The following is a 15,018-nucleotide window of genomic DNA, read 5'->3' on the forward strand; positions in this document are numbered from 1 at the left end:
GAGAGTGGTGATTATGTATTGAGTGCCATGACAGAGAAAATGAAGGTGAAGTATAACAAGTATTGGAGAGATTTTCATAAGGTCAACTTGATGTTGTTTGTTGCGGTTGTACTTGATCCACGCACCAAATTGGATTTATTAGACTATTGGTTCAAATAAGTTCTCAGTGTTGAGCAATCAACACAAATGATTAAAAAATTAAGGCACCACATTGACAAATTATATGATCACTATGACATCATTGGTGGGAGTTCATCTCAAGTTCATCTAGGTAGTGATTCGTCTCAATGTCAATCAATAACAATAAGTGAAAGTGAGTAGTGACCATTCATTTCACTTCATAAATACGTTCCATAACTACTGAGCTTCTAAAAGTAATGTAGAAAACATATGAGAAGTAGATCAGTATTTGATGGAGGATGTAGAAAATTTGAATGCTAATTTTGATATTTTAAATTGGTTGAAGGTGAACTCAACCAAATTCCCAATACTTGCCTAAATAGTACGAGATGTTTTAGCAATTTCCATTACAACGATTGCTTCAAAGTCGACTTTTAGCACTTAAGGGTGTGTTTTGGACCCTTTTCGGTGTTCGTTGATTCCAATAATAGTTGAAGCCTTAATATTTAATATGTTCACAAAATTGGTTAAGGTCAAAACCCATAAGTGGTGGCAATGATTATGATTCGGAGATAGTTTATGATGCTAAAAGTTATAGGCTTGAATCAAGTAAGCTTTCTATTATTCACAAGTTAATTTATTTAACTATTCAATCACTCTATTTATTAGTTTTGAATTATGATTGTAAATCAATTTTTTTTTTTTTTTTTTTCATTCTCCTATGTAGAAATACCTTTGAAGAACGTCAATATTTTACTTGAATATGATGAGTTGAAGGTGATGCTATGCTGGGTTTCTGGTCTTTTGTTGCTGGTTTAGAGCATTCAGCTGTTGTTGGGACAACTGATTTTTTTTGTGTTCATTCATTCTGCTGAATTACGGATTCTGTTCTTTTGTTGGAACTTTTAATTTTTGTTGGACTAAGTTTCTGTTCTTTTTTGTTTAAACTTTTAATTTTTGTTGGACTAGGTTTCTGTTCTTTTTTGTTGGAACTTTTAATTTTTGTTGGACTAAGTTCATGTTATTTTTTGTTGGAACTTTTAATTTTGATGTGTTCATTATTATGCTTAGCTACTGATTTTGTCCTGATTCCGGTGAACGGGCAGTGATGATTTTGTATAGAAATTTGTAAAGAATGGAAAGTGTTGAAAAAACATTCTTCACATAAATTTTGGGCCTAACAAAACAAATGTGTTGAAATAAAATAGATTTAAAATATGCCCACCTGGTTTTGGGCCCAGAAAGTTGAAAAATAAAAAAATAAAAATAAAAAATAAAGAAGAGAAAAGAAATACCCGCACAGCCCCAAACCTGCCCTGATCCATTCTACCCGAGACCGAGCGGATCAACCATTCACTATGTGGTATGCGGATCCCAAGTTTCAAACCCGTTCATTGCGGGTCGGGTTTCCAAAAACATGAAAATCCAGCCCGTGACCACCCCTAGATGGGAATTATATTTTGAAGTGACTTTCAGTGTTAGTGCAATTTATGGACTTTGACGTCCGAATGATTGTTGTCCTGTTTGGATGAGGGTGTAAAAGTAACACAAAAATAGAGAACTCGAGGCACTGATTTGGTACTATCCAAACGAGGCCTCATATGGAGGAGAACTTGAGTCTCTTATTCGATATTTGTTCAGGCGAGTTTTGATCAGAGAGGGTTGTTCGATAAACTCATTCGATAACCGTCCAAACGAGTCTCGAACAAAACAACTTGTTTGGTGTTCCGTTCAAATCTAGTCCGAATGAGCATGCATGCTCCCAAATTTGAAACTATGGTTTCTAGCAGAAGTTTGGGGGGAACTATCTAAGTCTAGTAAGGTTTTAAGGCTATATAATTCAAATAGAATGTAACACCGACATAGTATACTACAAAATAGTTCAGGAATGGGTTTGCAATGTCTAACTAGCGAAGGATTTAAGCAAGATTTGTGATTAGAGCTTACACCCAACCGTAAATCAAATTAATTTGTTTACAGGACTTGTGTTTTGTTGATTATTGAATGCATTGATGCCTATTAAAGGCTCAAAGAAGGCCTCATCGAAGTACCGAAGGAAGGGCAACAATCTTCCATGAAATCATCCATTCAGCTCATGTATTACGATCATTTGCACCAGAACGGTTTGTGACTATTGCAGCTAAGGTCGTTTACCGCACTGTCCTGGTTAAGAGAAGGTTAAGACTTTAATACTTTACCGATGAATACTTTGGGTTCATTGGATCCATTTTTTCCTCTAGGGGTTGGTTGTCTTTTACAATCACTCTTGCCTTTCCTGATGTAGACATTGTTCGAGAGTTCTACACAAACATGTTCAACTTTCAAAAAGAACCACTTAAATTTAGTATGATTCTTAGGAGAGTTCAAATTGAGGTCACTCTTGACCTCATCTCTATTGCCTTTCCTATTCGAAGGTTTCAAACACTGAATTTCCCTTCTTTGACCCAAACTTTCTTTCAAAGTCTCCAATGAAAGAAGTTTTTGTTCCTTCCAAGGGTCCCTCTTGGCCTGATCATATGTCTCATTTCTTTTTTTGGGGACATGCCAAACCCTATGAGATTGCTTGCCAAAATTATCTTAACCAATCTGTGGCATATCAATAGGCATATAGTCATTAGTCTTGGTCAAGCATGCAGTGAGCAGCGAAAACACTTCAATGAGGAGATTGCAGTGCTGAAAAAATATGTGGATGATCATCTTGATGGATTGGAGCAGAGTATTGGCACCCAAAGGAAGAAGACAATTGCGCACTTTGATAGCCAATTCAAGTCATAGGCAATTATGTGGTCAAGACTAATAAGACCCTCACACAACTTCAGACTAACTTTATTGGGGCGAATGACCGCATAATACAAATCGGGATGGATGTCAAAGTTGTGATGCAGAGAGACTCTCCTTAGGATGCAAGCGAGACCACTTGAGTTCTTCCATTTGTAATTCGTGACAAAAAGGAGGGAGGGTATGGATAGTGGTTTGGGACACCTATCCAGAATTGAAGGAGATTTTTTTACTGATGTTATATTTTTTGATCATATGTATCCTTTGACGGTTGATGTTAGAATTTAATTATGATAATTATCTTATTTACATGGGTAATGATGATTGATGAAATTTTGTTTACCTCTATGTCACTGGATGAAATTGAGATGGATATATGTTGTCATTGGTTCCATGATATTGATTTATGTGTTGAGATGATGATTAAATCCTATGAGGTTTGGATTATGCATTGTTGATTATAAAATTGAGTTGTTTAATGTTGTTTTAATATTTTCAAATTTCAATGCGCACAATTAGTTAATTTGTGATTCAGAAGACATGTACAAAATTCAGATGTAAAAATTTCAATCAATTCTAGTTAGTGGTTTGATGGACTTGGGTTGGTATTGTAAAGTTTGATTTTTCATTTTACTTGTAATTTTTTGTTTTATTGAATTTGTCATCTAATTGCCAAACAGGGTATTTGTTAGGTTTAGTGTTGGCTTATTTGATTATCAAAGCAATTTTTGTAAGTCTTGTTAACACTTAGGTGTTTTGGGGTTTTCATCGAGAATTGATTAAGTGAAGATTTACACTGGCGTCAACAAAGTGGTCCCGACGTGACTATTTCAAAAGCACTCCCAAGAGCCTAATCACCACTGGCGTCAACTAACCGTCCTAATCAGATGATTACAAAATACACACCGAGAGCTCGCATCAGCAAGACGTCCTGACAAGACCTGTTAGGCTGTTACAAAAGACTTACAGAATGTGTCATCAACAATGATGTCAATAAGACGTCCTGATGTGAGGACTTACAGAGAGCTCCGTTAGAAAATATGTCAACAACTCATCCTAATGCTTTTTCTATTTCACTACTAAGACACAAGAAACCCTAGAGGCATCCTGACGCTGCTGCGTGAACTACATGGATTCGAAGGATTTTCAACATCCAGATTAGGGCTTTGCTCCTTATTTTTTATAAGGACCTCTAAGCACAATTGTTCTTTGCTCAAGCCTTTTGATAGATAGAGCTTAAACCGTTTGTTTCATTGTATGCCAAGAGAGATCATTGTTGTGAGCTTATGTTGTTCAATCTCTTGGAGTGTTTTGTTCAAATGGCACCCTTCACCATCAACAACCTGAAGTCTAATCATAGTTCCTATTAAGGAAATCATATAGAAGAATTGTCCATAAGTTATGAGAGAACTACTACGATAGTGGGCAAGTGGATCGCTTGTTCAGTACAACAGAGAGTCATCTATAAAGGTTTTGTGAGTATGATTTTATTGTAAATTTCTCTTTCTTTTTTATAGTGAAATTAGTTAATTTTTTGGGTTTGGCTATCCCGTAGTGTTTTACCTTTGAGGAGTTTTCTTCAAAGTATTTCACTACACTTCGTCGGCCAAAATTTTGTATTGATGTGTGATTGCCTATTATCAATGTGGTAGTTTGATATTTGATGTTGTAGAATTTTTAATTTGATATTTACTGTTACACATCACTTATTCACTCCCTCTAGTTGATTGTCTTGGGGTCAAAACACTTTGTCTTAAAGCAGGCAAGCAAGCTTTTATTAATAACAGGCTCACCTTTCACATACATACTTGATTGTTTGTTCTACTTAATTAGTCATGGACACACATTTTCACTTCTTAATGTTGATTTTACAGCTATTGGGAATTTAAAAACAGTGGAGCCTAGTAGTTATGTTTAGAGCAACCCGTCTGAGTCATAGGGACAACTTTTGTGTTCTCTTGCTAGGAGGCATGCATTTTGTAGTACATTTAGATGGGCATGCATGCTCTTTTTTATTCGTATGCACTACGTATTAATTTGTTGATGGAACTGTAATGTTTTGAAGGATTTATGTACGTTATGAAATATATTAACACTCCGATATTATTTTCTTACCTTAATGTATATACGTATGTGGGCTGTGTAGTTGGGTAAGCCATATATATATATGGCTTTTAGCTAGCAAAAAAAAAAATCTAAGTATTAACAAACAACTCAAAACTATTTTCACATTTATGTCTCATCCCAACCAAAAATAAAAAAACTACCTGGCCACTAAAAAGAAATTGGAAAGAAGAGTAATAAGAGGATTATATATATAATGGTTCGGCCATCAAAATTTGTTTCTTTTGTTTTTTTATGTTCCTTCAACTATGAGAACGTGATTTAGCGGTTCTTTCTAAAAATTGAGAATGCAAATAATTAAAAAACATCTCCTAGATAAACTTCACGACCCGGTGGTATTTTTTTCGAACAAAAAAAAAAAATACCGTCTAAAACACATCAACAAACATACCTTCTTGCAAGGATAAAAGTTAACAATCGAACCCGTAAATATGTTGGTTGATACATTGGAATTTAACAGTGACAAGGTGAAAGATAACCATGTGAAATTTGGCCCAATATAGGCAGCTTAATTATTATTCACTGAATGCAATATTTAAATCCAAAATCTCAACTAAAATGTACGTACGTAGGGTCAATCTTCTTCTAAGCTGCTGGAATAATTTAAGCTTTGACAAATGCTGCAATAATATTGACCTTGCAGAGTCAAATTTAGGTGTAACCAACTTAGTCAGTCCGAGAACAGAATATCTATATTATCTCCTAACCAACCATCATCTGATTCTAGAAACAATGATCGGAAATCCGAACTCATGTTATTAGCTTGACCACATAAGTCGCTGCCAGAGTGATTGCTTTCCATTCCCTCCGACGGTAGAAGAGGCTGATTCAACTCGTTTATCTCATGATCAACATCACTGGGTTTTGCAAAATCGAAGTCAAGCATTCTGCATAAATCCTCTGAGCTCAGGTCCAACATGAAGTCCGCTGTTTTCTCTTCCCTGGCTGTCGATAGCGGTGACCCAGCACTTGATTCTGATGGTGAGGACTTGTTAATCTTAACCAACTTATTGTCCGACGTCAATGGTTCCACTGCCACCTTGTTGTCACCGTGAAGTCCAATCATTGGCTTTTTTTCAGCTGTAGGCTTGGCTAATGGGAACTGATCCTTTGACTTCTTGGCTAAATAGGAGTTCCAGTAATTCTTAATTTCATTGTCTGTTCTTCCCGGAAGTCTCCCTGCTATTAGAGACCATCTGCAACCACATACTTGCACTTAAGTATGTTAAAATATTAATTAAATAATGCTTTAACATGATATCAAAAGTCACAAATTCAATTTTTGGCTCTACAGTTTGCTTCAGTTTCAATTAAATATTTCATATGTTGATTCGAGTTTGAACCACCTCCTAAGCGGGAGTGTTAGAACTATCAATTAGTTGGTTATATGTACTATCTTCTATCGGTTTCTACATTTGGAAATTAAAGTTTATCAAAGTACTTGTCCTAATCGGCTATCACATTCTACATAAAAGTACCCAAAAAAAATAGGACAGAAGTACCTGTTGCCCAAGAGCTTGTGTAGCCTGATGATTAATTCTTCTTCGTCTTCAGAAATGTTCCCCCTCTTTATATCTGGTCTCAGGTAATTCATCCAACGAAGCCTGCAGCTCTTGCCACATCTCTTGAGCCCTGCCCCAGAAAATCAAAGTAAATAAACCAAAAAATGGAAACAAACACAAATCAACCCACATTCTTTTATTTACTTGCTGATTTTCCCAACATTTTTTCTTCTCATAATTAACTATAAACATATAAGAAAAGCCAAGGGCTGTAACTCTGAACTACTGCCTTGTTAATTTATTAGGATTAATTGTACATTAAATTATAGTTACTCCTTAATGAACTTGGCCATTATAAAATCTATAAAACTTAGCTTCAATTTTGAAAAATAAAAAAAGAAGAAGAAAGTACTTGAAATCTCAGGAAACAAGGACTTGTAGTTTTCAATTCTGTCCACTGAACTACCCTATGAATCTTGATTAGTCTAACCAAATAGTAGCACAGAAAAGAAGAAAAAAAGCTGTAGTAATTAATTTGATGTTCTTTATATATGCATCCGGGAAAAGGAGATCGAATTGAAGTAGTGATCGAAGGCTCTGATCTCTCACCTGTTTCTTTGGCAAGATTACTCCATTTCCCTTCGCCGTGGCTCTTGACATAATCCACGAGCATTTCGTCTTCAAGTGCAGTCCATGCTCCTTTGTTTAATCCGTCTTTTGAACACCGAGGACTTCTGCCCATTTCTGTACAGTTTTTTGTTGCAGGACTACTCTCTCTCTCTCTCTCTCTCTCTCTCTCCCTCACTCTCCCGTAGGGAGAATTAATATGAGAGTTGTTGCTGCTGTTTGTATTCCCCAAAGCTGGCGTAAAAGTCTGACATTTATAGACGGAGGCATGCCCCCAGATTTCAGTTTTGAATCTACGGCCACATTAATAATAATGTAAGTTGTTTTGTCGCTAAAGTCCAATGGACACAGACAAGTGAACACTAAAAATCAAATATTTCATGTCAACGTGTTTCGTATGCCCTACAGCCCTAATAATTTTGCACTAGCTGATCAGTAGTCATGACTCATGAGAACGTGCTTCACTAGCACGTCCGGCCCGATCGAATCAAGAAGGCCATGCATTCTTTCAACCATTAATCATGCACTAATTTCTATGCTACCTTTCCTCCTTGACTGCCTTAAAAAGGAATATACTAATTACTTAATTAGTTGCAGCCCTTAAATTAAATTCGATACTTGTGCAGAAAATTCCTTAATTTATTGGTGATATTTAAGTACGTACAGTTCCGAATTAAACTTGATGTATTGAACTTTTTGTTTTTCTTCTTGAAATCTCTGCATGTGCAGGGATGAGGCCAAAACATGAATTAATGGGAAATATATTAAGACTGAAAAGAATCAAAATAATTATTTTTAATATATTTTAATTTTTAATTCAAATATCTATCAGAATGAACTGGCGAACTTTTAAATTTCAAAAATCATCTACATATGATTAAATCTTTACTAATTAAATTTCGTAGAAATTTATCTCTCGGTGTACAACATCGTCAAAGAATTAGTTAAGAAACTTATCTTCATTTTTGTTGCAAGACCTAATTTTGACAGTATTCATTCATGGCTGAAAAGGCTTATACTATAGTGGCAATGCAGCAATAGAAATGAGAAGAGTAAGCATATACGTTGCTTTGTTAAAAAAATTCTATTTACGTTTCTCTAAAGGCTAATATTTCTCATGCCTAATTTTTTTTTAATTAAAGATTTGGGTTAATATTGTTGCTCATGATGTTTCAGGTTTAGATGATATAAAATGATTTCGATCTGTTATAATAAGGTCAGGGCCTAACCTTTTTTATTTTTTTTGTGGCAGGGGCTAGCTTAATTATTTAAAGCCAAATGTATTAAATTAGTTATTTGTATATTATAATAAAAATCAAAAATCAAAAGAGGGGGGAGGGCAAGGCATCGACCCCATATGGTTGATCCTAGTTAAATAATGCAAATTTTTAAGGGAATCACAGTACTGAGCAGATCTTTGAAATAGATTCACAGCTCCATAAGATCGACCTAGCAATACACTTGAATAGAAGTATAAGCACTCCTAAATAATTGAATTAATTTGAAAAAACAAAAAAGAATAGAACGGGCCTTAATTCACATGCATGTCTCTCTGACATAAACTATATATGATCTTCTGACTTATTTTATATATGTTATCGTTTGAATTAATTTACACGATTCATGAAAACTATGAAATATGTATATATATATATATATATGATACATAAACACAGCCTCTTTCTTGCTGTATATTGGTTATATATAAATTAATACAAGAGGCCTATCACGTACGTTTGTATTTCATGGCAGTGGCATGCATATCGATCCCTTTGAATAATTAATTACTGAGGCTTAAGGCCAGGGGTCACGTGATTGATGTTTAAACAAATCCTGATCGATCAATATATGAATTAATTCAAAAGGTGATCTCTCTGCTGAGATCGACCACACATCGATCTGTCGTTCCTTTTTTAATTAATTAGTTGATTTGTGTTTCTCTATCTTCTCCCAAGCGACCATTTCAACCAACTTATTCTGAGACTTGAAAGTTGGTTTGCCTCCAAGAAAAAAGGTGACATATTTTTAGTACCCAAACTAACGTTAGACGATCGAGCTGATAGCTAAAGTTGAAAGTTCGTTGCTGGCCTCCAAAAGCGAACCACAACAATTTTGTTAGGTACGTATATAATATGCTCTGCTAGGGTTCACAAAAATAAGAAGACAATTTTAGCAACTTTAATTTTTTTAGGTGGTCGTTGTTGATATTATCGGCGCGCCCCAGGGAGTAGTACTATAACGTAACGACACGAATGCCCTCTATTGATTAAGATTTGGACCGACTGCACAACATATAGAGGGATTATATGTATATGTATGTATATTTATAGGTTTGGAGTCCCACAAAAAAATTCCTAGTTCCGCCCCTGTGCACGTGTATGGAATAACTTAATATTTAGCCACATGCAGTTAGTTACGTGGATGAGGGTCATCCACGTCGTTAACTGCTAGCCACGTGGGTCCTGCGTGATTAATCAGGTTGTCGCTAAATGTCACTTGCAACGTGATATTTTATACATGTGTTTACTTAGCGACGTAGCTATTAGTCACGTGTCACTCAAAAGTCAGATATGGCTAAATGCATTTTATTTTTTACTTTTTTAAAAAAATAAAAATAAAAAAAAATTCACTTTTAGCCACGTAGAACTAACCCACGTCGCTAAAATCATATATTTTTTAAAAAATAACATAAATTAATTTCTGTTCTTTTTTCTTTCTTTCTTTCTTTCTTTTTTGCCGGTATTTTCTATCTGCCCTCCCCGGAAGCTTCTTTTATTTTTCCTTGCCGGAAACTTCTTCAAGGCCAACAAAATCTTCCCCTTCCTTCTCCCATGAAATATAATCCAAAAAATCCTCAAAAATCCTCCGTCAACGGCATCACCAACAAAACACCAAAAATCACCATGTCGTCGTTCCTGTTTTACCAGTGGAGATGCATGTTTATTGGAGATGGAGAAAAATGAAACTACAAAAAAAATAATAAAAAAAAAACCCCAAAAAACGCAAAAAGAGAAGGAAAGTCGTGCGTGGGAAAAAGAGGAAGAATTAAGAAAAAAGAAGAGAAAAATGAAAAGAATAGTTAAAGGTGGCGGGGGAAATGAAAAAAAAAAAAAAAAAAAAAAAGAAAAAAAAAAAGAGAAAATTAGAAAAAGTAAGAAAGAGAGAGATAATTATTAAAGAGGAGGGAAATTAGAAATGGGTTGGAAGGAAGTTTCAGCAATTAATGTAATTAGCCATGTGGTTTATGTGCGACGTGGCCAATAAACCACATGCTTAAAATTTTAAATCTTAAAAAAAAATCTAAAATAATTTTAATAAATTAGCCACGTGGTTTATGTATCACGTGGCCAATTTGCGACGTGGTCAATAAACCATATGGCTAAAATTTTAAATCTTCAAAAAAAATTAAAATAATTTTAATAAATTAGCCTTGTGGTTTATGTACCACGTGGCCAATAAACTACGTGGCTAAAATTTTAAATCTTTAAAAAAAATTAAAATAATTTTAATAAATTAACCACGTGGTTTATGTGTCACGTGGCCAATAAATCAAGCAGCTAAAATTTTAAATTTAAAAAAAAAAATTAAAATAATTTTAATAAATTAATCACGTGATTTATGTACCACATCTCCGATTAACAACATGACCAATAAATCGTGATGCTGATGCACAGAATGTATAAATAAATTAGTCACGTAATTTATTTGCCGCATGGCAATAATCTACGTGACAAATTATTCACGCAATATATTTAGTTACTTGGCAAATTATTTAAGTGACGAAATCGTGACGTGGCTACGATTCAAGTTATTATGTAGAATTTGACCAAATCTTAAAAATTATTATATAAAATAAATTAGTCACGTAATTTATTTGCCGCATGGCAATAATCTACGTGACAAATTATTCACGCAATATATTTAGTTACTTGGCAAATTATTTAAGTGACGAAATCGTGACGTGGCTACGATTCAAGTTATTATGGACCAACAGATCATCAATCACCCTGCGTTGGTGGGGGCCGGGAATGGTCCATAGCTGATAGCCCCACCAATCATGAAGGACGTACATCGATCGTCTCGTCTCGTCTCGTCTAGCTCCTCCCTCCATTCATTTCTCAATCCGGTCAGGACAACAATTACTTGAGCATTTATATTCATTAAATAAATGCTTATTTAATATTGATTACTTATTCATTTATTTATTTATTTAATTAATTAATTAAATAATTAAAAAATATTAATTACTTATTCATGAAAAAAAAAAAACAATTACTTGAACAGAGAATTGACGCAACAAGTTAATTAAGCTTGTTGAGTTGTGTAATATATATATGGAGCTAATATCTTAATTAACAAGTCGAAGATGTCTCCTCGATCCGTCCATTCATTTTCCATATATCCAGTCAGCACATGCAAAAAGTTCGCAGAAAATTAGCTAGTGATAGAGGAGAATTATTGTAATGGGGCTAAAATATCTTGACAGAGTCGAAGATCAGTTTAAGTTTTGAGGATTACTTTTGGAATGACATCTTTTTGCGTGTACAAGTTTTATACTTTGTCGATCTCCCAGTTTTAAGGATGTTTTTGTATTTTTATCATATTTTTTTTTCTACAACTATTTTGGGAGGATAGGATGTTTTATAAGTTGTGAAAAATGGGATGTTTTATTTGAGTAGTAGTAATAAATGATTGATGTGATATAAAATTTGAGAATGTTTTATAGAAAAGTGAAAAAGTTTTGTTTTGTAGTGAGTTTTTTTATTTGAATAGTAATAAAAAAATAATTGATGTGATGTAAAAAGTGTAAAAAAGTAGGAATGTTTTTGATTTGATTTTTTTGGGAGAAGTGAAATGGGAATTGAAATTGTTTGGATTGGTTACCAAATAAGCCCGTTGTCTACGTAAAGTAGGGCATGTAGCGTTACTGTCACGTAGATATTCACGAGTTATTTGTAATATTCGCATACTCATTCGCAAAATACGGATATTACTTTTAAATATTTGCATTCTCATCATTTTTTTATTATGCGCATTTGCGCCGTTGTTGCGGTTATTATCCACTATTCTCAAATAGGTAATGGGCTTGTTTTAAACGCTTTTAAAAATAATTTTGATTAATTTTTAATCTTTTGAACTTGTTTTAAAAATATAATACAAAACCAAATATATGTAGAATCGGGAAAGAAAAAAAAAATTATGGATACGACCTCAAAATATTCATGGTAATCAATGCTCACAAGCTAAAAACATCCTTATTTTTTTTTATCCATAATTCAATAAGCATAACAATCAAGCCAGCAAACATAAAAAATCATAAATTTTAAATCCAACATAAAAAATAATAATATTACAAATTCTATACCATAAAAAACATAAATTTTTTAAATATTACACATTCATTCATAAGTAAAATATATATTAAAAAAATAGATATAAAGGGTATGCAGATGTGGTTATTATCCGCATTTGTATACTCTAAAACCGTTATACGTATCCACACTAGCTGATAGTAGTTTTTGCTATCCGCATCCGCATGTGCGGATAGCGAGTACGAGCGGTTATACCTCCCGCATATACACCCTAATTTAAAGTAATATGGTATGTATTATTTTTCAACTCAATTTTAAAGTATTAATAAAATTTTAGTCTTTCAAAATTATTTCCTAGGATGACTAGGCTAGATATGTCTCTTCCGTAATAGTTATTTTCTATCTTCCTAAGTTCCCTTTATAGCCTTCAATTTTTAGTTTTCGTTTCAAAGCAATTATAGTTATGTTCAACGTCAAAAAGCTAATTTCAAAGTGCATTTTGTCACTAAAGGGTCCCACATCCCACAATGTTTCAGGAAGCATTACCTCGAATTCTCCTCCCCTGCTTTCAATTTGTACTAAGAGTGGAAAAGACCTACGATTAAAAAAAAAAAAAAAAAAAAAAAAAAAAAAAAAAGTGGAAAAGACCTTCTCCTAATTCACCCCATGTATTGCAAAAAAAAAATAAATAAATAAATAACAAGATGGAGACATAGAGTTAACATGAAAGTATTTATTTTGACATAAAATGCAATTTTAGATTGTATTAATTGGCTTATGTAGAAGATAATAACCTATATAGGAACTTTGCACAAACAAAGCTCTTTGTGCCCTCCGATGAGAAAATGGTGTACATCACCGTAGAATACCAAACATAATAAACTCGAAGAAAGAAGAAAAAAAAAATAAAAAATAAAAAATAAAAAAAAACCCAAGTTCTTGCCTATTATCTTCAACCCATCGACAAAATCTCTAATGCCCAACAATTAAAAGCCAATGCCAACTTTGGATTGCTCACAATCTGATAAAAGAAAAAATCAAGAATCAAATTTGAAGATTATTTCTTGAATAAGATCAGCTCAAGAAAGTTACGGACATGAGACGCATGGAAGGCTCAATTTTAGCATTTCCCTCAATTATTTGTTAAAAAAAAAAAAAAAAGGATGACCTCTCTCAACTACCATTCATTTACACATTGTCCTTACGAACTGCCACTTGTCACATTCAACCCCTTTCAACTATGAATCATTGGCCAAAAAAAAAACCCTCAAATCGTTAAATTAGACGGAAAACCTAACACGTGGCACGCACATGATCATTTTTAATGTGAAATAACGAAAATATCATTAGTTTGCAAACTAAATTTCTTTAAATACAATAAGATTTTTAAAAAAAATCCAAATAAAGATTAATAATAAATTAAATTTAAATTTTTTAAAAAATAGAAGAAAAAAAAAAGAAAAAGAAAAAAGGGGTGGGGGATATACTCTAGCCCCCTGATCTACAACCATATTTCATTTACGTTACCAGACTTTAAAAAGTGACATCAAAGCCCTTCATACTACCATTGCATATCAAATTAGACACTTTTGCATGAATTTTTCCTTCCAAAATACCCTTGAAGTTATTAAAAAATAAATAACCATTTGGGGGAAAAAAAAAAAATAGGGGGCTAATGATATGAAATGATCTACCTCTTTTCGATATTTTTAGTTTTTTTTTTTAATTATTTTCAAATGGTTATTTTTTAATAACTTTAAGGGTGTTTTTGGAAGAAAAATTGCAAAAGTGTCTAAATTATCACTCAATGGTAGTATGAGGGGCCCCGATGTCACTTTTTAAAGTTTTGAGATGGAAATGAAAATGTTGTGATAATTTAGGGGTTAAAATAATATTTTTCCAAAAACAAAAAGGAATTTAGCCAGTACTCCAACCACATCCAATAACCAAGGGTTGTGGCCCAACCACCCTCAGACACTTTCAGCCACCCCTATATGATTTTGTCTTGATATAAGATAGATGATAGCGAATCAAAAAAAAAAAAAAAAAAAAACCATTAATACGGTTAAGCCATCTAAACTACTAATCATTTTCGAAAGAAACCCACAAACTAACAAGTGTAAGACTTTGATATATCAAACTACAATTTTGTGACAAATAGATTACGCTGTTAGCGACCTTTATGTTGGATGGAAAAGTACTCATGTGACGATTTTGACAAAAAAAAAAAATCCTAATATACCCATTTTTTTTCTAAGAAAAGAAAAATGAAAATTAATAAAATTAAAACAAAAATCTATTAATAACAAATACCAAGAAAAAAAAAAAGGGTAAGGTGGTCGAACCGCCCCTCATGGGAGGCTCGCGATCCACACCTAGTGGGTTGGGGCCCTTGGGGGTGGTTGCGAGCCACCCCCAATCCATTGAGGGTGGTAGCGAGCCACCCCATGCGGGCTGGGGGTGGCTAAGCCACCTCTTCCCCTTGGGTCAAGGGATGGTTTCGACACCCTACACTTTTTATAAAAAAAAAAAAAAATTATTATTAATTATTTTTT

The 15,018-nt window shown here is 33.6% G+C and overlaps 1 protein-coding gene across 1 annotated transcript; it reads right to left on the reverse strand.

The window, feature by feature from the left end:
* Positions 1 to 5,458: 5,458 nt before the first annotated feature.
* Positions 5,459 to 7,386, reverse strand: LOC133870891 (transcription factor MYB1-like). The gene is made up of 3 exons (XM_062308157.1): positions 7,134 to 7,386; positions 6,525 to 6,654; positions 5,459 to 6,218 (listed from the first exon to the last, which is right to left on the reverse strand). Exons 1-3 carry the CDS (start codon positions 7,264 to 7,266, stop codon positions 5,693 to 5,695), a joined length of 789 nt encoding a protein of 262 aa, XP_062164141.1. The 5' UTR covers positions 7,267 to 7,386; the 3' UTR covers positions 5,459 to 5,692.
* Positions 7,387 to 15,018: the final 7,632 nt, after the last annotated feature.

Source organism: Alnus glutinosa, chromosome 6 (genome assembly GCF_958979055.1).
Source record: "Alnus glutinosa chromosome 6, dhAlnGlut1.1, whole genome shotgun sequence".
Classification (NCBI taxonomy): domain Eukaryota; kingdom Viridiplantae; phylum Streptophyta; class Magnoliopsida; order Fagales; family Betulaceae; genus Alnus; species Alnus glutinosa.

Coding starts and splice junctions, on each gene's coding strand:
- LOC133870891 (XM_062308157.1), bottom strand. CDS start 7,266: ATGGGCAGAAGTCCTCGGTGTTCAAAAGACGGATTAAACAAAGGAGCA. Junction 6,655..7,133: donor TAATCTTGCCAAAGAAACAG/GTGAGAGATCAG, acceptor TTTCTGGGGCAG/GGCTCAAGAGATGTGGCAAG. Junction 6,219..6,524: donor CACAAGCTCTTGGGCAACAG/GTACTTCTGTCC, acceptor ATGTGGTTGCAG/ATGGTCTCTAATAGCAGGGA.